The sequence below is a fragment of the Bos taurus genome, chromosome 18 (genome assembly GCF_002263795.3).
Source record: "Bos taurus isolate L1 Dominette 01449 registration number 42190680 breed Hereford chromosome 18, ARS-UCD2.0, whole genome shotgun sequence".
Lineage (NCBI taxonomy): Eukaryota > Metazoa > Chordata > Mammalia > Artiodactyla > Bovidae > Bos > Bos taurus.
Genome location: NC_037345.1, coordinates 49,974,053 through 49,995,821, shown reverse-complemented (window position 1 = coordinate 49,995,821; position 21,769 = coordinate 49,974,053). Strand labels below are relative to the sequence as shown.

At 52.0% G+C, this 21,769-nt stretch overlaps 1 protein-coding gene and 1 long non-coding RNA gene across 2 annotated transcripts; one reads left to right on the top strand and one right to left on the bottom strand.

Annotated features, from left to right (window-relative positions):
* The first annotated feature begins 3,250 nt into the window (after positions 1–3,250).
* Positions 3,251–20,964, top strand: COQ8B (coenzyme Q8B). The gene is given in 16 exon segments (XM_002694992.7): positions 3,251–3,314; positions 3,712–3,816; positions 3,953–4,072; positions 4,222–4,246; positions 4,249–4,287; positions 6,036–6,113; positions 9,159–9,281; positions 9,424–9,509; positions 10,741–10,881; positions 10,984–11,065; positions 12,068–12,161; positions 14,759–14,900; positions 15,055–15,162; positions 17,466–17,531; positions 19,634–19,720; positions 20,176–20,964. Coding segments are annotated over 15 exon segments (1,575 nt in total). The 5' UTR covers positions 3,251–3,314; positions 3,712–3,714; the 3' UTR covers positions 20,458–20,964.
* On the bottom strand, positions 13,090–20,899 carry LOC112442317 (uncharacterized). The gene is made up of 3 exons (XR_003030395.2): positions 20,845–20,899; positions 18,633–18,714; positions 13,090–15,198 (listed from the first exon to the last, which is right to left on the bottom strand). It is a non-coding gene; the product is annotated as an uncharacterized lncRNA (long non-coding RNA).
* Positions 20,965–21,769: the final 805 nt, after the last annotated feature.

The following is a 21,769-nucleotide window of genomic DNA, read 5'->3' as shown; positions in this document are numbered from 1 at the left end:
GTTCGGGCTTCAACCGGGCCCAGCCCCTCCTGTCCCTTTAAATCCCGCGAGGGGTGTGGCTGGGGAGCCCCAATTCGCGGGTTCCGGCCCTCGGAGCTCCAGCCCGCCCAGCCACGGAGGGGTTAACCGATACTCCCTCCTCCATCCAGGGGAAAGCCCCGAAGCCCCGCCTCGCCGGACGTGACGTTAGGGACGGGCCTTATCTGGCTCCTCCCACCTTCTTTGACTGGGTGGACTGTGAATCCCTGACAGGTCGTGTTTGTGGGGCTGGTGTCCTGATCGCGGACGAGTAGACCCCTCTATACACCCTCGCAACTAGTCCAAACTCGCCACACCCTCGACTGGCTAGTTTAGTCTCCTATAACCCCCTGCGACGAGTCCAGCAGCCCCCTCATTCTTCACGCAGCGCCGGGAAGGACTTTCAGAGACTTGGGAATTCTATTTGCGTCAGTTGAGACCCGCCTCTGCTAGTTCCTAGCCGCATCCCCATGAGGGAGTGACTTCCACTCCCAACCCCTTGTCTGAGCCCCAGACTCAGTTTTCTCATCTGTAAAATGAGGATACGTTACTTTATTGTTTGGAAAAAGGTGTGTTCGGTGTCACAGGAGCCAATTACTTTTACCAACTGGGAAATTGTGGCCCAGAGCAGTGAAAGAAATTGAAGGCCAAATTCTGGTTCCAACACTAACTTCCAGGATGACCTCTCCCAACAGACTTGTCTCTTCTGAGCCTCAGTTTCCCCATCTGTAAAAAGGGTTGTTATGGGGATTTTTTTATTTACTTAAAATAACACATTTGTGTACTTGTTTTGTCCCAGGAGCTGCACTTATCATTATATATAATGATATATATATATCCCCAAAATCTTAAAAGGTGGGATCATCGTCATCCCCGTTGCACCATCAAGGAAACAGAGGCACAGAAAGGCAAAGCACTGGACCACCAGGGAATTCTCATACATCTGAGAATTCGCTGGTGGTCCAGTGGCCAAGACTCTGCCTTCCCAATTTAGGGGACTCAGGCTTGATCCCTGGTTAGGGAACTAGATCCCACATGCCACAACTAATGAGTTCACGTGATGCAAAGAAGCTGGAAGATCCTGTGTGCTGCAGCTAAGATCCTGTGCAGCCAAAGAGGTAAAATAAATTTCAAAAGGATCATACATATAAATTGTATAGATTTGAACCTTCAGTTCAGTCACTCAGTCGTGTCCAACTCTTGAGTGACTCATGAGTGATTCCTTGTAGCACACCTGAGCTGGCTCTGTTTACCTCCAGACCTCATCTTATCCTTTTTGCCTCATTCACTCTGCCATTAACCTCTTTCCTATTTTCCTTCCATGGCAGGGACTTTGAACTGGTTGTTCCCTCTGCCTGAAACATTCTTCCCTCAGCTATTTCAATAGTTCCTTCTCTCACCTCCTTCAGATCTTTACTCAAACGAAGTCTGCTCAATGAGGCCTTTCCTGACTGTCCTATTTATTTTTGGTCCACACAAAGTGGCATGTGGGATCTTAGATCGAAACCAGGGATCAAAAAACGAGCGCCCCCTGCAGTGGAAGTGAGGAGTCTTAACCATTGGACCATCAGAGAAGTTCCCTGAACCACCCTATTTAAACGCACAGTCTTCCCTCCTCTCCCTGCCCTTCCCAGGTTTATTTTTCTCTTTAACAAGTGTCACCTAATCACATATACTCATTTATTTATTTATTACATATACTTATTTATTGTGCCCCCCTCACCAGAAGCCAGTACCAAGAAGGCAAAGATTTTTGTCTGTATTGTTTCTTGCTATGTCCCCAGAGCCTAGAAAAGCATATGGTAAGCACTTCACAGAAATTTTGAAAAGAATGGTTTTTCTATAAGAAATTTCTCTCATGTATAGAGCTCTTGTTCTGTACTGGCTCTGTGCCAAGCTCTTTACAGACACGATTTCACTGCATTTCTCTCTCACTAACCCTGAGTAAGAGGGAATGCCATGAGCCCACTTTACAAATGGAGACACAGAGGTTCAGAGCTCTGCCAGACTGTAGCCTTTGCTTGTAGTCACCAGGCTAGCTGATATGATCTCATGTACGTGAGGTATGTAGTACCCAGCTTGGTACCATCAGTCACAGCTTTGTAGGATGAGTTATTGTCACAGGTTCTTTTTATGTATTTTGCCCCTTGGAGTGAGCTGCCACCTAGCTCCTGAGTCAGACCCTTGTGTCTGGTACAGTACAGGGGGTAGTTTCTGTCTTGAAACTGAGTCACCTGGAAAGGGGTGTTAGGCACAGACCCAGGGCTCTAAAATGAGTCATCTTTTTACAGACCAATGAGAAGTCATAGTAGGGTCCCCCTAGTGCATCATACAGGCTGGGAAGCTGAAATTCAGAAAAGTGTAAGGCTCTTCTGAGGTTGAATAGTACAGGGACAGAGATAGGGAGGTCTGATTCCTGACCAAGTGGGATAGACAGGGTTGAGGGGGAGGCTGTTCTGTGCAGTGTCATATCCCTTCTTCAAGTGGTAGGAGAGATGCCCCAGCCAGCTGCTTCTATTCCAGACTGTGAGAAGAGGGGTGAGTCAGCCTGTTGTTGGGGGAGCATGCTTTAAGCCTGTCCTCCTTCCCCCATCAACAACACACACACCCAGATGGGCTGGGAGCTGGTTTTCTGGGATGCCAGGGCTCCTGAGTCAGCACAGGGAATCTTGGCTGAGTGTGTTCTGGGAAATGTCAGGCCTACAGGAAACAAAGGACTCCCACTCACACCATCCTGCAGGTGGGTGGGGAGCCGAGAGAGCAGGGTGTATGGGCAACGGGGGCCCAGTGTGCAAAGGGCTGGTTGTGAGGGAGTTTTCACATGGGGCGGGGGGAGCGGGTAGCAGGATATGGCTATTTGAAACAGAGGGTGAACTTGCAAAGTGGAGGGGCTCCATGTGCAAGGGAGATGTTTGCTGGGGACGTATGTGTTCAAAGGAGAGATGCGATGAACCTACTAGGAGTACAAATAAGAGGTTGACAAAATGTTCACGCAACGGAGCAGTGAGTTTCTACAGGAGAGGAAAGTTTGCAAAAAAAGACGTATAGGAAACTGAAAGGTCTGCTGCGTACAAGTTTCTCCGAGGTGAGTGGAAGGGCATAAAATGGCACGTGTGCGCTCCGGTAGTGCCCCTAACCACCCTTAGGCCCCGCCCCGTCACGCACAGCGGGGCGTATTTTGTGCCAGTCAGTGACCTGCTCCTCTGTCATTGGCTAGCTGACCGGACGGGGCGGGCGTGAGGAGACTCCCGGAAGCGCAAGAGGCCCCCGGCGCGTAGCTGACCCCGAGCCAGGGAGTGGGTGCTTAGCAACCAGGGGAGGTGCCCAGTAACGGGATGGGGGGAAGACTGAAGGAATTGTGGGTGCCTAGCAACAGAGAGGAAGGCGGTGCCTAGCTACGAGGGGGGTACTCAGAGCAGTGGAGAGGTAGCCCTGGAGGATCTGTGGGTGTCTAGCAACGGGGAGGACCCTAGCAACGGCGGAGATGGGACTGGGGAAAGTGGTTTGGAAAGGTGCGCGGGAAGAGCCATGGGTTCTTAGCAATGAGAGAGGGAACCAGGAGAAACTGGGGGGCCTATTAACAGGGAAGGAAGTCTTTGGCGGGTGGGAGCCTTAGGGTAGACAGGGAGGAACGTGAGGCAAAGAAGAGATCAGTCCCACAACTCCTACCCATACCCTCCTCTTCTCCCCCAGACAATGTGGCAGGAGGTGGGGGGCCTACTGCGTGCGACCTGTGGACAGCTGGGCCGGACTATTGGTCGGCCTTGTGGGGCCCTGGGGCCGGGGCCCCGCTGCTGGGTAAGAGGCTGGGGAGGGGTTTCCAAGGGGAAGAGGCTGAAGGAGACTTCAGAGGGCCAAAGAACAGGGAGGGGTCTAAAAGAGCCGGGCAGATACCATATCCTCCACTCCTTACCAGTGTTCACATCTCTTGCAGGGGCCATGTGGGGATTTTGGGGCCCAAAAACTTCATCACGATGGGCCTGGCAGAGGCCTGGGTGAGGAGGACATTCGCAAGGCCCGGGAGGCCCGGATCAGGAAGACGCCCCGGCCTCAGGTATCATTGCATACCACTCAGCAACACCCCCATGAAGGCAGCTGCCCTCCGGAGCTTGGGGAAGGGTGTGGTGGCAGGTTGGTCGGACTGCCTGGGTGCTCTGTCCATCTTTTCCCGCTCAGACCTTCTCCCCACTTCCCACTTCCCAGCTGAGTGACCGTTCTCGAGAACGCAAGTACCCGCCTCCCGCATCAGCCGCTTGGCCAACTTTGGGGGTAGGTGTGACTATGGGAGACTGTGACCTAGATCAGAAGAGGTGACATTTACAGAATGAAGCAAGGGAGAGAGTGAATCAGAGAGAGAGGAGGGAGAGATGGAAAGAGAATGAAGGCAAAGGTCTGTAAAACCAAGAGAAATAGAGAAGAATGTTATGTTTATTGAGAACCTGGAATGTGCAGGGCCCCTTACACGTGATCTCTGCAGTGAATCAGTGAGTGTTTGTTTCCATTCTATAGAGGAAGTGGAGGCTAAGGGAGGTAAACAGGACTAAACCCTGGGTCCTGCACCAGGATTATTCAGACTTCAGGTCACAACCTGCATGAAATAATTTAGTAGGTTGCAACCAGCATTTAAAAGAAGAATGGAAAATATGAGTGCAGATGTAGAGTCAGGGAGAAGTCTCGTTTCATGAAACATTATGTATCACTGGTCTCTATCGGTTATAATGCAAATGTCTTCTTGACTGTGAATCATGGTTCAAGTTTTAAAGATACTGATTCACAGTGTAAAGGAGTCAAATGCACTGCTTAGAGCTTTGGCACCAGGCTGCCCGGGGTTCAAGGGGGTGATTCTTATGCATCCTCACTTTGTGAGTCTGGATAAGTTACTTCTCTGAGCCTCGATTTCCTTTTCTGTAGAATGGAAGTGTTTCTATAAAATTTCTCTCATGAGGGTGTGAGGACCAAATGAGTCAGTACATAAAAGGCACTGGGAATGGTTTTTGGCAATGGGAAAGTGCTCAGAAAATTCAAACTATGATTATTTATGGAAATGATGAGAATACAAGAGGCAGAGTGACTTAAGATGTCTTTAAGGACAAGGAGACAGAGAAGGCAGAGGAAATCAGAGCTGGAGAGATAACATCAAAAGGAGGAACTGAGAGGAGGCCTAGACAGACATACTGGGTGGAGGGAAGGGCAAAGATGGAGAAAAAGCTGACTTAGAAAAGGACAGGTGCGCATGAAGAAGAGAAACAGGAGTCATAGGAAGACAGAGCGACCTGCGGGGAGAAGGGGATCGTTTCCAGGCCTTCTTACTCTTGGCTGTACACTGGAGTCATCTGGGATGGATGCCTAAAAGAAAAAGAATTCTGAGGGACTTCCCTAGCGATCCAGTGGTTAGCACCTTGCCTTCCAATGCAGAAAGTTTGGGTTCAGTCCCTGGTCGGTGAGCTAAGATCGCACATGCCTTGTGGCAAAAAATCCTGAAACATAAAACAGGAGCAATATTGTAACAAATTCAAGACTTTAAAACTGGTCCACATCAAAAAATCTAAAAAAAAAATAGGGCTAGTGACTTCCCTGGTGGTCCAGTGGTTAAGAATCCAACGCAGGGGACTTGCGTTCGACCCCTGGTCGGGAAACTAAGATTCCACATGCCGAGGGCTCGTCTCAGGCCAGTATAACCAGAACCTCAGTGGTGGGGCCTGGGCATCGTATTTACAAAAGCTCCTCACGTGATTCTGGGTGCAGCCAGGGGTGAAAAACACTGACCTGGGAGACAGAGACAAGGAGAGAGGGTTGGAAACAGAGGTAGCTTCACCTCCATGGGAACCTCAAGCAGGGAGACAGTGAGTAAGAGACTGATGTAGAGACAGAGGGATGCAGAGAGTTGACTACAAAGAGATGGGAGACAGGGGTACATAGAGGGAGACAGGAAAGAGGGTCAGGGAGGTGATGAGGGGGTGGGGAAGGAGATCACCCCAGGGCAAGTGAGCACTCAGGTCCCCCTCTCCCTTCCCCAGGACTGGCTGTGAGCTTGGGGCTGGGAGCACTGGCTGAGGTGGCCAAGAAGTCCCTGCTCGGAGGAGGTGTACAGTCAGGTAAGTGAGCCACGTGCCTGGGTCCACACCCTGGCCTTGCTGTGTGTCCTGGGACAAGTGGTTTCACCTCTCTGAGCCCCAGTTTCCTCATACAGAGAATGGAGCCAACAATGACATATCCACCTCTTTGGGTCATGGTGGAGTGCTCAGAGCAGGTGAAGCTGCTGTCAGGGTGGTGATGGGTAGAAGCAGGTCATGGGGGAAAAAATGTAAGCCCTCCACAGTGCAGTTCCTAACTGTAAGCAGCAGAGGAAGTACAAAAATAGGAGAGCTGCTGAGGGTCTGTGGCCAATCGAGATGGATGGGCAGTGTAGAGATCAGCATTTGTGGGTACGATTCCCCAGCATGTCAGTGTCTTGAAACAAAAACAGGGGTGGATATTCTAAATGAAAAAGAGACTAGAGAGATAATAATCGACAAAGGGAATGTGTGAGCCATGATTGAATGTTTGAAAAAAAAAGACTATAAAAGACTTTGGGGGACAAACGGGAAAGTCAGAATATGACTGGATGGTAGATAGTTGAGAATTAGTGTTAATTTTCTTTTTTTTTAATGTCAAATTTATTAACTCTGCTATTATTTTAATTTTGTATTTTTTGGCCACGTGGCATGTGGAACTTCCCTGACCAGGGATCGAACCCACGTCCCCTGCATTGGAAGCATGGAGTCTTAGCCACTGGACCATCAGGGCAGTCCCAGTGTTAATTTTCTTGGATGTGATTTTGGCATTGTGATTGTGTAGGGGATCATTCTTCTTCTTAGCACAGGTTGAGTGCTGCAGATCAGTCAGCAAAAATAATGGTCAGTGTCTGGGTACAGTTAAAGTGGGTGAAGGAGCATGTCAAAACTTTGAATCAGGTGTGTAGGTATTCACAGGATGAATGCATCCTTTCTGTCTGTTTGGATCTTTTTCAAAGCAAAAAGTTGGCAGTAGGTGGAGGAACGGTCTGGCTTTAAGGTAAGGCCAGACTGAATTTACACCCTTTTTTGCCACTTCTGTGCTGTGTGACCTAGAGCCAGGCAAGGCACCTTTCTGAATCTCTGGCTTCCTCACCTTGAAATTTAAGGCATTGGTTTTTCTTACTTCCTGGGGTGATGGTAGAGATTCAGCCAAAGAATCCATAGAAACACTTAAAATTCTGCCTAGCACAAGGTGAGCCCTCAATAAATAGCTCAATAACTGTTATGAAAATAAATAAAAGCTTAATAAACACTTTATTGAATATAGAATTTGCATATAGAACCACACACATCTAATTGTACAGCATGGGTCGTTTTCACAAAGTGGACGCATCTGTGCACCCATATCAAAAAACCCTAAAACAAGCAGTTCTCAAACTTTTTAATCTTAAGATCCATTTATATCTTTAAAACTGAGGAATGGATAGACCAAATGTGTTATATCTATACAATGGGATTTTATTCAGCCATGAAAAGGAATGAAGGACTGATCCATGCTATTGTGTGGTTGAATCTTGAAATACTATCCTGAGTGAAAGAAGCCAGACACAAAAGGCCATATATTTTATGATTCCATTTATCTAAAATGTCCAGAGGAGGGAAATCTACAGAGATAGAAAGTAGATTAGTGGTTTCCAGGGGCTCAAGGGCAGGTGGGTGAGGGAAATGGGAGGGGGTAACTGCTCACAGGCTTCCCTGGTGGCCCAGTGGTAAAGAATCCACCTGCCAATGCAAGAGCCACGGGTTCGATCCCTGGGAAGACACCCTGGAGAAGGAAATGGCACCCCACTCCAGTATTCTTGCCTGGAAAATCCCATGGACAGAGGAGCCTGGCAGGCTACAGTCCATGGGATCATAAAAGAGTCAGACACAACTTAGTGGCTAAACAACTGCTAATAGGTATGGGTGCCCTTTTGGGGGTGAGGAAAATGTTCTGTAATTGATCGTGGCGATAGTTGCACAACTGAAAATGCTAGAAGTCCCTGAACTGTGTGCTTTAAATGGGTATATTATATCATGTGTGAATTACATCTCAATAAAACCATTAAAAAACAGAATGAGAACCCCAAGAACTTGTTTATATTTACTATATGTGCTGTATTGGAGATTAAAACTGAAAAATTTGGGACGATTCCCTGGTAGTCCAGTGGTTGAGACTCTGTGCTTTCACCACCGATGGCCTGGGTTCAATTCCTGGTTGGTGAACTAAGATCCCATTTTTTTTTTGGCGCAGTTTTGCCAAAAAAAAAAAATTGAAATTTAAAAACTGAAAAATGTTGTAAACAAGAATATACACACTCACTCCATCTGTCATCAGAGCAATTACAGCATCACAAGTCACAGAACTTCCGGAAAACGCCACTGAACATTTATAGGCTAATAAGGGTAAAAAAGGGAAAATAATGTATTGATATAATTATGAAAGTTCTGTTCTCACAGACTCTCCTAGAGGGTCTCAGGGCCCCCAGACCACAGTTGGAGAATTGCTGCCCTGGTTCTCCAGAAGCTCTTCTGTACCCATTCTGGCATGTCCTCCCCACATCAGGGGTCCCCACTGTCTTGGCTTCTGACCCTCGAGATTAGTTGTGTCTGTTTTTGCTCCTTATACCCGTATCATCAGACAGTGTTTCATGGCATGTGTCTGGCTTGTTCCGCTCAGCATTCTGTTTAAGAGGTGTGTCTGTGTTACTGTAAGCTGTCATAGGTTGTTCAACGCTGTTCTCATCACCCTTTGTTGGTTCTATTGATGGTCCTTTGGGTTGTTTCCATTTTGAGACTGTTGTAACAGTGTTGCCGTGAACCTTCTTGGGCATCTGTTGGTGGACACATTTATGCATTTCCCTTGGGGATATACCTCAGAGAGAAATCGGGTACAGTTGTATGCTTCAGTGGAAACTTCCCAGCTGTTTCCCAAAGGGCCTGGGCCGTGGCACGGTCAGCAGCAGCGCTGGCGTTCCAGCGTTCCACATCTTTGCCAACACTTGGTATTGTCGTCTTTGTTTTAGCCATTCTGGTGTCTGTGCGGTGGTGTCATAATGATCTTTTTTGTGGTTGCCGTACTAACGATGATTCTCTCCACCCCAGAGGGAGGCTCCCAGCCAGGCTCCAGCCTTTTCCTGTCGGAGGCCAACGCTGAGAGGATCGTGCAGACCTTGTGTACAGTTCGGGGGGCTGCCCTCAAGGTTGGCCAAATGCTCAGCATCCAGGGTACAGCAGCATGATGACTCTTGACTCCTGACCCCTGACCTCAGCCTCACCCCACCCCACCTACCACCAAGCCCCGGCTTCAGATACTCCCACAGGGCCCCTCGTAGCCTCCCCTCTCACTGGCTTCTCGCTATCTCCCAAGACAACAGCTTCATCAGCCCCCAGCTGCAGCGCATCTTCGAGCGGGTCCGCCAGAGCGCCGACTTCATGCCACGCTGGCAGATGCTGGTGAGTGCTCCGAGCGGGAAAGGCTGGTGAAGGAGGCCTGCCCCACCTGCCTGGCCCTCCTGGCTTCATGGCTCGGCTCCCTGTCTGACTCAGTGTTCCCATTCGTTAAACAGGAATCACTAAAGCCCACATCTCGGAGAATGGTGGTGATGAGTCAGTGAGAAAAAAGCACAGGGCTCTTCGTCCAGTTCCTGGCAGGCTCAGGGCTCTGTCTGGGCTGTGAAAGAGGCTGTGAAGCACTGTGGTCAGAGGCCAGACTTTGGGAGTTCAAACCCCAGCTCTGCCACTTGCTACCTGTGCGGTTAGACACATGGCCTGCCCTTTCTGCTTCAGTGACCTCATCTATGATTGGTGGTAGTTCTAACAACACCCACATCTTGGGGTTACAGAAACCAGTGTGTGCAGAGCACCTGAAAGGGCGCCTGACACACCACGAGTGACATGCAAATGTTAGCCGTTCTTATTACCGCTTTTTAATTAAAGGAGAGCGTGTCTGTAAATAGGTTGGCACGGTGCCTGACACTGAGTAACTGCCCAGGACATGAGCTGTTCTAATCACTGGGGCAAGGGTGTGGAGCCCAGGATCCAGCCACCTGCCTTCTGAGTGTTGTTCTCTCTCTCTCCATATGACCCTGCCCGCCTCTGAGCCACTCTGCGCAGGGCCCAGCCCACAGGAAGAGCTCTGTAATTTTAGCTCTTTTTTATCATGTTAACTGTAGAGTTAATAATACAATATATGGATATATGGGTATAATGGAGGACAATTATCAATCTTGAAATGAAGAAGTGTTAGTTGCTCAGTTGTATCCGACTTGTGTGACCCCATAGATTGTAGCTGGCCAGGTTCCTCTGTCCATGGAATTCTCCAGGCAAGAATACTGGAGTGGGTTGCCATTCCCTTCTCCAGGGGATCTTCCTGACCCACTGATCAAACCTGGGTCTCCCACGTTGTAGGCAGATTAACTATACCTAATAGCATTCCCCACAGCAGCCTGCACAGCCTCAGGAGTATGGGCCTTCCAGTCTGTCAGCGCCTGGCTCATCACCTTGGGCCAGGAGGTCTCTCTCTGAGCCTCAGTTTCCCCATCTGTAAAGTGGGGTAGCAGCCAAGAGCTTGGCCCAAGGCCTTGCATGTGGCGAGTGGGGTTATTGACCTGTGAAGCGCTCAGCACAGGGCGTGGACCCAGCTGCCTGAAACGATGATGACAAGTGTCATGACCACTCTCTCCAGAGAGTTCTCGAAGAGGAGCTCGGCGGGGACTGGCAGGCCAAGGTGGCCTCTCTGGAGGAGGTGCCCTTTGCAGCTGCCTCCATTGGGCAGGTGCACCAGGGCGTGCTGAGGGACGGCACAGAGGTGGCCGTGAAGATCCAGGTGAGAGGGGAAGCAGGGTGGGAGTTGAGGGGGGGCACCTGGCCACCCCAGGGGTGGCCACCCCAGGGGGACTGCAATCCCCCCTCCCTCCTCCCCTCCCAGTACCCAGGCGTTGCCCAGAGCATCCAGAGTGATGTCCAGAACCTGCTGGCGGTGCTCAAGATGAGCGTGGCCCTGCCGGAGGGTGAGGCACGCAGTACCCCCCTCACCCCAACCCCAACTGTGGTGGGTGGCACCCTGAAGAGATAAAGTGGAGGGGGGGGCTGGACGCAGCAGGGGCTGGCCAGCAGCTCATGGCAGGGTGTTTCACGTGTGTGAGCCCGAGTGAGCACCCAAGTCTGGGTGTTTGAAACAGAAGGGACACCAAGGTGGGGAGAACCCAGGGTATAGGCATGTGACAAAGTCAGGCTTAGACGTGCTGACAGAGATCCTGAGAGACAGAAGCCCAGACAGAAATCCAGAAACAGACACACGGGATGTGCAGAGCGGGACAGGAGGCCTGAGAACGAGCCACAGAAACAGGAGGGGGTGTCAGTGGGACCTCACGAGTGTGTTACAGTATGTGAGAGAGCGCCTGAGGGAGATGGAGCAGAGTGTGTGTGTCTGTGTGTGTGTTTGTGAGAGAGAGAGAGAGAGAGAGAGGGTGGGGGGAGAGTGAGAATGAGAGTCAGGCCCAGAAGGAAGCTTCAGAGACACTGGAAGCAGCATAAGGGAGCAAGAAATAGGGACAGAGGGGGACTTCCCTGGCCGTCCAGTGGTTAAGACTGTGCGCTTCCACTGCAGGGGGCACAGGTTCAATCCCTGGTCAGGGAACTAAGATCCCACATGCCATGGTGTGTGCAGTGTGGCCAAAAAAGGGACAGAGAATAGGTGGCAGATGTGACTGTGAAAAGGGCCTAAGGACCAGTGTGCGTGCCCAAGAAAGAGACCCCAGCCAAGAGGCTTCCACAGAGCCTGCAGCTGTGTGAAGGGCTGAGGGGAGTGTGTGCCCAGAGCGTGTGGGTGAAAGACATGGAGCAGAAGGGATGAGGGCTGGGGAGACAGAGTGACAGACACGACTGGCAGCAGAAGATGTCCCTGAGTGGGAGCCTGAGGGGTCAGGCAGGGGGCAGGAGGCAGTCTGTGGCCTTCCCTGCCTGACATGGCTGCACCCTCCCCGCCCCCCGCCCCTACTTCCCACCCCCAGGCCTGTTTGCTGAGCAGAGCCTGCAGGCCTTGCAGCGGGAGCTGGCATGGGAGTGTGACTATCGTCGTGAGGCGGCCTGTGCCCAGAACTTCAGGTGAGCTGACGCCCCTATAGGCCCCTGGGCAGGCTTTCCTGGTAGTTCAGGCAGTAAAGAATCTGCCTGCAATGCAGGAGACCCGGGTTCAATCCCTTGGTGTGGGGAAGATCCCCTGGAAAAGGGAATAGCTACCCACTCCAGTATTCTTGCCTGGGAAATCCCAAGGACAGAAGAGCCTGGCGGGCCACAGTCCATGGGGTCGGGAAGGGTTGGACACGACTGAGTGACTAACACATACACGCAGGCTCCTAGAGGCCCCCTTCTACCCTCCAGATTCCTTCACGGGCCGAGAGGGCAGCTGGAGCCCTGCGGTGGGGCTGGCAGACTGCTTCTCTGTTCATTCATTTGATCATCCATCCAGCCCTTCACTCATTACTTCATTCACACCCTGTGTCCTCTGTGAGCATTCTAAATTCCTCTCTCTAAATGTCTCTACTTTCTCATCGGTCAAATGGGACCCTGAACCCCTGTAGTCCGATGCAGGAGACAGACTTGTCAGCAGGCACTCAGTCACACCCACTGGACTAACAGAGATGAAGCTATCAAGAGTTGGGGGCTCCAGGGACTTCCCTGGTGATCCAGTCCCTAAGATTCTGCCCTTACAATGCAGGGGCACAGGTTCAATTCCCGGTCAGGGAACTAAGATCCCATGTGCCTCACATCGTGGCCAAAAAATAAACTTAAAAACAAAAGAGCTGGGGGCTCCAGGTCATCCCTTATACTCTGTGGGCAGGAGGAACAATGGATAGAAGCGTTTTGGAGAATGGTTTGGCATCATCAAGGCTTAGGATCCATATCTAACCCAAGAGTTGCCCTCCTGGCTAAATACTCTAGGGACACGTATGCCAGTACGCACCATCAGACTTTTCCAGAATACTCCGAACACTCATAGCCCCAAATTGGAAACAACCCAAATCTATCAGACTTATCCAGCAGGGTGAATAAATTATGGTATATTCATCAACACAGTATCACGTAGCATTGAAAAGGAGTGAACTTCAGCTCCGTGGAACAGTGGTTGTATCTTAGAGCATCGTGATAAACTGCAATTAATTACATCTCAGTGAGACCCTCCACAGTGCGAAGCATGGCCCACATGTTTACTGAGCCCAGCTCTGTAGATATGAAGGCAATAGAAGGCAGTGGTTAGGGGCCTGGGCTCAGATGTGGGATCCAGTCAGGATTCAGTCCTGGGTCAGCCCTTAATGGACTGGGTAGCTTTAATCTGCATGGTGACCTCAAGAGAGCATCCTCAGAGAAAGTGAGGATAAAGGGGAATTGTGCTGGGACTTCCCTGGTGGTCCAGTGGCCAAGACTCCCTGCTTCCAATGTAGGGGACCTAGGGTTCGATCCCTGGTCAGGAAACTAGATCCCACAGACCACATCTAAGAGTTCACAGGCCACAGCTAAAAGGTTCTATGTGCTGGAACTAAGACCCAGCACAACCAAATAAGTATTTTTTTAAAAGAGGGAGTTATTGTGCTGACTAAATGCTCAGCAGAAGCCTGGCCCATGAGGAGCAGTTCAAACATCAGAGATTTAATCAACAAGCACAAAAATACCATCCCCCAAAGCAGAATGTCAATGCGGGAGACCTGGTTAGATTCCTGGGTTGGGAAGATCCTCTGGAGGAGGGCCTGGCAACCCACTCCAGTATACTTGCCTGGAGAATCCCCATGGACAGAGGAGCCTAGAGGGTTACAGTCCATGGGGTCACAAAGAGTCAGACATAACTGAGTGACTAAGCACAGCATAGCAAAGTAGGACCTGGAGATAGAGAGTGTCAAGTGGGCTGGGCCAGAGCACTCCTGTGTGGGGTCTGGGGAGACCACCCCCTCCCAGAATTTCCCAGTGCTCTTAGGATAAAACCCACGTCATTTCCCCAGCTCCCTGTCCCCCCACCCCCATCCCCAATGCCTTCCTACAGGTCCCCAACCAGAGGCCTTTCTCATATTCTTTGCCTCCCATATCTCACAGTAACATGCTTATCTCAATCTACTGTTGGTCTGTTTGTTAGAATGTGGTCTTCTGTGACTGATGGCGGGGCAGCGGGGCATGCCTGGGGCTCCTGTTACTGCTCTGTCACCCAGCATCATCCAACACAGGGATGGACGCCAAGAGCGCCCTTTATTAGTCAGTGTTCAGCATAATGACTCCAAGGAGTGGCCAACGAGTATCACTGTGGACTCAGAGATTTGTATATCAGTGACTATTTTTCAGATAGATGAATTAATAAGTTGATGAGAAAGTAATGCTCATTGAGTTTAACACACTGAGCTCATCCTGGGGTGACCAGAAGTCAGAGAAGTGTTTCCAGTAGGGAAGTGGTCCCTGGGTCTCCAGCTGCACTTAGGAGCAGGCACAGAGATATTTGTTGAATGAATGCATGAGTCAATGAAGGAAGTGTCTGAATGGGTGTCAGTCCAGCCAGGTATTGGCCATCACTCAGGGCAGAGAGGAAAGAAGAGGGCAGGAGAGAAGATGAGACACAGACTTTCCCATGGAAGACTTCTCAGAGGAGGGGGAGGGCTCAAGCCAGGGCCACAGGGGCCTGAAGAGTGAGGTCCCCACCCCTACCCTCCCATCTGCCCCAGGCAGCTGTTGGCAGATGACCCCTTCTTTCGGGTGCCGGCGGTGATTCAGGAGCTGTGCACGACGCGGGTGCTGGGCATGGAGCTGGCTGGAGGGGTCCCCCTGGACCAATGCCAGGGCTTGAGCCAGGACATCCGGAACCAGGTACATGGACTCATGGACAGTCAGAAGGGTGCTGCCCTGGGGCAGGGCTGGCTGGGCGGGGCAGGTCAGACCCATGGTCCCCCTCCAGGCTTCAGAGGGCTTTACAGGGGGCACATGACTCTGAGATTTCTGTTACTCCTTCTCCCCACCCCAGATCTGCTTCCAGCTCCTGAGGCTTTGTCTTCGGGAGCTGTTTGAGTTCCGATTCATGCAGACAGATCCCAACTGGGCCAACTTCCTGTATGATGCTTCCAGCCACCAGGTGGGTTCCTTGTGACGTGTCAGGGTGCGTCAGGTGCTGTAACAGATATTTCCCACTATGTCAGTAGCTCAGCACAATAGCTCCAATAGCTGTTGTAGCAGGCTGGAGCGGCCTCCTCCATGCAGTGATTCAGGGACCCAGGCTCCTTCCCTTTTGTGAGTGTGCCACCTCCCCCCTCCCCACACACACCCCAGGCCTTGAAAGGCTCTCCTTCCAGTGCAAGGGGAAAGAGAGGTTGAAAAGGTAACCTCCTGCCTAACTGCTTTGGCCAGAAATGACCCATCATTCTCTTCACCATTCCATTGATAGGAACTGGACACATGACTCATCTAGGTGCAAGGGATGCTGGGAAATCTCTGGCTAGGCAGTGGCAATGGAGAAGAGTCATTACCTCACCTGTCATTCACTTAGAACATCCCAAGTATTAACAACTACTGCCTCTTGACAGTGATGCCAAGATAACTCCGACCCTTGCCTTCCCAGAGTTCCTCACCCAACACAGGCCCCATCACCAGACAATGTGACCTGCAGTTAGCACCTTGGTAGGGAAGCACAGGCCACAGAGGGGTCAAGTGATGGGGGAAGCTCAGGGGTTGGTGGGAAGCCAGGGAAAGTGGCTAACCCTGCCTGGGGTGAGTGGGGCCAAGGAAGCTGAAACCAGAAAGACAGGAGAGGCACAGCCATTTAAGGAGCAGGGAATAAAGAGCTTTCCTGGTAAAAGACACAGGTAATCCAAAGGCCTGGGAGTGACAGTTTGCACTGAAAGGCTCTCGGCATGCATGGTTGCTCAGTAGCTTTCCACCGTGGTCTGTGCCATTCCGTCCCCGGAGGAGTCCTTCTAAAGCCCAAGTCCCTTCCACAGCTTCCAGCAGCCTCAGGGTCAAGTGAGCCATGTGCTGAGGGCAACAGGGCCCCACTGCATCCAGCCTCTGTCCCTTGCCACCTTCTTCCCCAAGGGCACAGACGCCTGCATCCCTCCAAGGCTCCCACGGCAGGGAGGGCAGTTTTCCCAACTTGGGGGCCAGGGTGGGGGTGGAGGGCGGTGATCTGAGTCCTGACATCAATTCGCTGGGTCTCAGAAGCTGTTTTATTTTAAAGGCATAGACTATGTTGCCAGTGGGAGGGATCATATTGTTTCGGGACACTTGTGTTTGATGTTTATATTTATGTGTGCATTCGCACTGGAGCCCAGAATAATCTACTTTTTTTTTTTTTTTTTTTGGAGTATAGAGCTTCCCTGGTGGGTCAATAGTAAAGAGTCCGCCTGCCAATGCAGGAGACGTGGGTTCCATCCCTGGGTTTCAGAAGATCCCCTGGAGGAGGAATTGGCAACCCACTGTAGTATTCTTGCCTGGAAAAATCCTATGGACAGAAGAGCCTGGCAGGCTCCAGTCCATGGGGTCGCAAGAGTCGGACACAACTTAGCGACTAAACAACAATAGTTGCTTTACGCTGATGTGTCCGTTTTGCTGTGGAGCACAATGGATCAGCCATGCATATCCTTATGTCCCCTCGTTTTTGAATCTGCATTTTCTTACTGTGGGTTGTGATCAATAGTTTGAACTCCACTGTTACAGAGAAACTTACACATGTGTTCATTCCCTAGCAAAACCCCAAAATAACCACAGTGCCCATCAAGCAGATAAATGTGATATATTCACCCAACAGGATCTTAACTGGGCAGAGAAAAAATGAATGAAAGAGCTAGAGCAGTGGGGATGAATTGCAAAACCACATTGAACACAAAGAATTTGCAGAATAACTATCCTAAATGCCATGTATGTGAAGTTTTAAAATACGCAAAACATGACTATGTATTGTTCATGGGTCCACATATATGTAGAACATGTAGCAGTGCACGCATGGGAATTTCAGGAAACAATAATATTTCAGGAAAGTAGTGACCCTGAAAGAGAGGGTAGGGACTGGGGGAGGTAGAATCAGGACCCACTTTGATTGGCAGTATATTTGTGAGTGTATTGGTAGTAGGATTTGTGAGTGTTGATTTCACTTTTCCATGTATTTTCTTATTCTCTGGATGTTTCTTTTTCTTCTGTGCCTAAAACATGTTATTATAAAAACAACTAGAACCCCCAAAATAAAAGCCAGGTCCCTTCAGCTTCATGGTGGGATGGATTGAAGTGTGGAGACCAGAAGCCAGGAGTCCCGGGAGGCAGCTGGTCAGGGACTCGGGCAGGAGGGGGTGTGTTGGGGGGGACAGAGGGATGGGCCCTGGCACTCCCACAGACAATGGGGAGCATTGGTGGACCCCCAGCGTCACTTTCACCATCCCTCAATTCCAGGTGACCTTGCTGGACTTCGGGGCAAGCCGGGAATTTGGGACCGAATTCACAGACCATTACATTGAGGTGAGTGTTCCCCAGCCCTGGGGTCTCTGAAGGGCCAAGCCTCAAGCCAGATACTAAGGCTTGCAGAGAAGGAGAAATACAATATCTGGCATTAAGAAATAAATAATAAGGCCCTGGATCTCTGAAGCCATGCTTTGCAGCTTGTTCAGAGCAGGGGAGGGACACAGAATTAGGAAACTCCTGAATAACAAGTGGTTTCTTAAACCCTAGGAGGCTGGGGTGGGGTGGGGGAGCTGGCAGAAGAGAGGTGTCAGAGACAGGCCTAGGGCTCTGGCTTGAGGAGCTGGGCCTTGTTGGGTGGGGGGGGTCACCTTTGCATGGGGACAGGAAAGAGTTGGTTACCCCACCCCGCAACACAGACACACAGGCTCCCTGGGGTTCTCTCTGCAGGCCACTCTGGAGGTGCAAAGCTGAGGCTTCTCTGGGTAGTTGGGACATCCCCTCCCCACCCCCACAGTCCTGTTTAGCATGGCCCTCCTGCCTCCTCCCCAGCCTTTTCCAGTTTAAAAAAGCCCTGTCACACGGGTCCCCCGAGGACCGCAGGCGTGACAGATGGCCAGACAGGCTGGGGCAGGGGGAGCCAGGACAGACCAGAACTGCCAGAGTTAATCTTGTATCCCCCTTCCTCCCAAGAAGGGGCAACCCGGTGGTGAAGGGTTCATCCCCCTTCCCCTCCTCGCCGGGCCATTCCCCACTCTGAGCCTGGTTCCTCTTCTGGGAAACAGGGACCCTCCTATGCACCTTTTAATACAGTAAGTCCCCGACACACAAACCTCTAGTTGCAAACTTTCAAAGATGCGAACCTGTGTTCACATGTCCGGTCACGTAAGTTAGTTCACGTGTCTGGCGTAACCGTCACCTCTGTTGTCACCTTGTGCATCCTCTACAGGGGCCTATGCTTTTGTATACTGTACGGTACGGAGTACAGTAGTACACCATCTTTCTCTCAAGCCCAAAATGTCCGGAAGCCAGCGTAAAAGCAGCAGTATATAACTGATCGTGTTAACGGGGTACCCAGGCTAACTTTGTTGGACTTAGGAGCAAAACTGAACTTAGGAATGGGCTCTCAGAAAGGAACTCATTCATATGTAGGGCACTTACTGTAGTAATAGGAATTCATGATATTTATGGTGTTTCCTTCGTGTGGGCAACTTCCCCGGTGGCTCAGTGGTAAAGAATCCACCTGCAATGCAGGAGACACGGGTAGATGTGGGTTCAATCCCTGGGTCAGGAAGATCCCTTGAAGGAGGAAATGGCAACCCACTCCAGTATTCTTGCCAGGAAAATCCCATGGCCATTGGACCCTGGAGGGCTACAGTCCATAGAGCCACCAACAGTCGGACACAACCGAGCACACACACACCGTGTGAAGCATGCCACAGATACACCTTCATCCTCCCAGAGCCCCATGAGGAAGACAATTTCAGCATCCCCACTTCACAGATGAGAAAGCAGAGGCCCCCAAAGCAAAGCAACTTTCCCAGAGTCAGCCAGTGAGTGGCAGAGCTGGGATGGAGACCAAGCAGGCTGGCTCCCGATTCTGTCTGTCTGTCCCTACGCCCTCAACTCCTGCCCACTACATGGCTGGAGAGCTGCTTAGCTCCAAACACTGATTTACTAAACAAGGGTTTTCACCAAGGGCCTCCTGAATGAGTGCCAGACCCTGTGCCACTTGGGACTATACCCAACTGGGATGCCTGCCCTCTTGGGGCTCCAAGTCCAGTATGGAAGCCAGACATCAACCAAGTGATCCCAGAGATGGCAACCTCAGAGGCAGTTCTGGGTCATGGTCACACCCTTTAGCAACTGAGTGTTTGGACCCGTGGGCATCACTTGGCATCTGCTTTGCTCTGTCCTGCTTCCAGGCAGCCTCTGCCTTCCCAGCCAAGTGGGCGGAACGCCTGACCACCCCAACCCCCAGGCTCAGAAACAGTCTTGAGAGAGGCACAGACAGGGGTAAGGTGGAGAGGGAGAGGCTTCCAGGTGAGAGGGCTTAGACAGAGGAGAACAGAAGTGGATCTGGGCAGGGCCAGGCTTCCAGCTACCGTCTCCAAACCCACCCTTGAACCCCTCTGACTCTGTGCCCATATCCGCCTTTCCAGGTGGTGATGGCTGCAGCCAATGGAGATAAAGACCGGGTCCTGCAGAAATCGAGAGACCTCAAGTTTCTCACAGGCTTTGAGACCAAGGTGGGGAGAGTTGGAGCTGGTGTCTCCTTGCGGAGAGTAAAAGCGCTTCTCTCTACTGGGGGGAACTGTGGATGAGTGGGGGACTCTAGGGGGACCGCTTCTCTGTACTGGGGCTCTGGGGAGGAGGAGTAAATGGGGGTACCACTCATCTATTCTAGAGAGGGAGTGGGGGGCTGGCTGCTTGTGGATTTGGTGGGGCAGGGGGTTGAGGAACAGAAGCTGCATCTCTGTCCTAGAGAGTGAAGGCTATGTGTCAACTGGAGGCCCTGAGAGGACAGGAAGGGTGCTTTCTTTGGGGAGTAGAGGGGGGCTTCTTGTCTCTTAGGGGTCCCGGAAGGAGCGGAGGCTGCCTGTTATTCTCTGGGAAATTGAGGGCTTGTGTTTATACTTGAGACTCTGGGGGAGCAGAGGGCTATATGTCCACACTGGGTGCCTCTGGTCTCCCCAATCCCTAGGCATTCTCAGATGCCCACGTGGAGGCTGTGATGATCCTGGGGGAGCCCTTTGCCACTCAGGGCCCCTACGACTTTGGGGCGGGTGACACTGCCCGCCGCGTGCAGGGCCTCATCCCTGTGCTGCTGCGGCACCGGCTTCGCCCACCACCCGAGGAGACCTACGCCCTGCACCGAAAGCTGGCTGGGGCCTTCCTGGCCTGCGCCCGCCTCCGTGCCCAGATCGCCTGCCGGGACCTCTTCCAGGACACCTACCACCGCTACTGGGCTAGTCGCCAGGCATAGCCACGGCCCATAGCCTCCTAACCAGAGGACCCATCAGAGAGACTCCATCTCAGGACTCCAGCCCCATAGCAGGCCATCCCCTGCTATGAGGCTTCTTTTCCCCCCCCTGCTCTAGGCCTGGGGACCCCCCGTGGGCTTGGGACTAGGATACTCCCAGCTTCATACCCCCATGTCCTGCCCTCCCCACTCCAAAGGGAGCATCCAGGAATTCTACCCTGGTATTAATTTATTTCTGGAAACATTTGAGAGAGTCTTAGGCCCCTCTGCACTGCCATCACGGAGATGCAGAAGCAGCTAGAGGGGGAGCCCCTCACCTCTGCCTCAGGTTCCCCATAGATGTGGTCCGTGAAAGAGGAGGGGGTGGTGGTTGGTGGAGGGAGCTCTTACCTTTGCCTTGCTCACCCCTGCACCAGCTGCCTTCTCCCTGGTGGCATCCTCTCTGTGTGTTTGGGGAGGGCATGGGGGGGGGGTGAAACTTCAGACCTAATAAAAGTGACCCTCCCATTCCCCCAGTTCTTTTCTCTGCTCCAGGGGTGGGAGGAGGTCGCAGGCTGCCTCCAGGTGCAGATGGCCAGCCCCCTCCCACCCTCTTGTCTGAAAGGCCCAGTCCTGCCTGGGCCATCTGTTGCCAGGAACCTCCTTCTCTCCTTTCCCTACCGCCCCCCCACCCCGCCCCCCCGCACGTGCTGACCACCTGCTCTGAAGGCTGCAGCAGCTGAGAAGGCCTTCCTCCCCACCCCCCAGAACACTTTATACACACACACACTCACACACCACCTCCCAGCCTCCTGGCTCCCTCCGCTCGGCTCCCAGCAACCTCGCTTTTTTGCTAATGGGCCTTAATGCCCCTGCCAGCTGCTTTGCCAAACCCACAGGACTGGGCGGGAGCAGGGGCGCTTGGGCAGCCAGAAGCCGCTCCCCCGTCCCAGCCTGGTGCCCCCGCCCCCAAAGCTGAACCGACCGCGCACCAGGACGTCGGGGTCTGTTCACTCCCCCTCCCCTTCCCAGCAAAAAGTGCCTCGTCACCGCTTCTGCCCGCCCCCGCTGGGCCGGGAGATCTGTGGGGTTAGCTGAAAGATTTGGGGATGTGGGGCAGCGAGGCGCCTCCCGAGGCAAATTTTTCGGACGCAGAACTTAAGGGGATCTGAGGTCAGGGGTCACGGAGGGGAAGGGAGCCCACGCCTGGATGGACCGAGAAGAACCAGTGTCCGCGAGATTCACGTGCGTGCTCTGCCCAGGACGGGCCAATGGGCGTGGCGGGGCGGTGGCCACCCCGAAGAGGGCGGGGTCATATTTGCGTATAGGCGGGGCC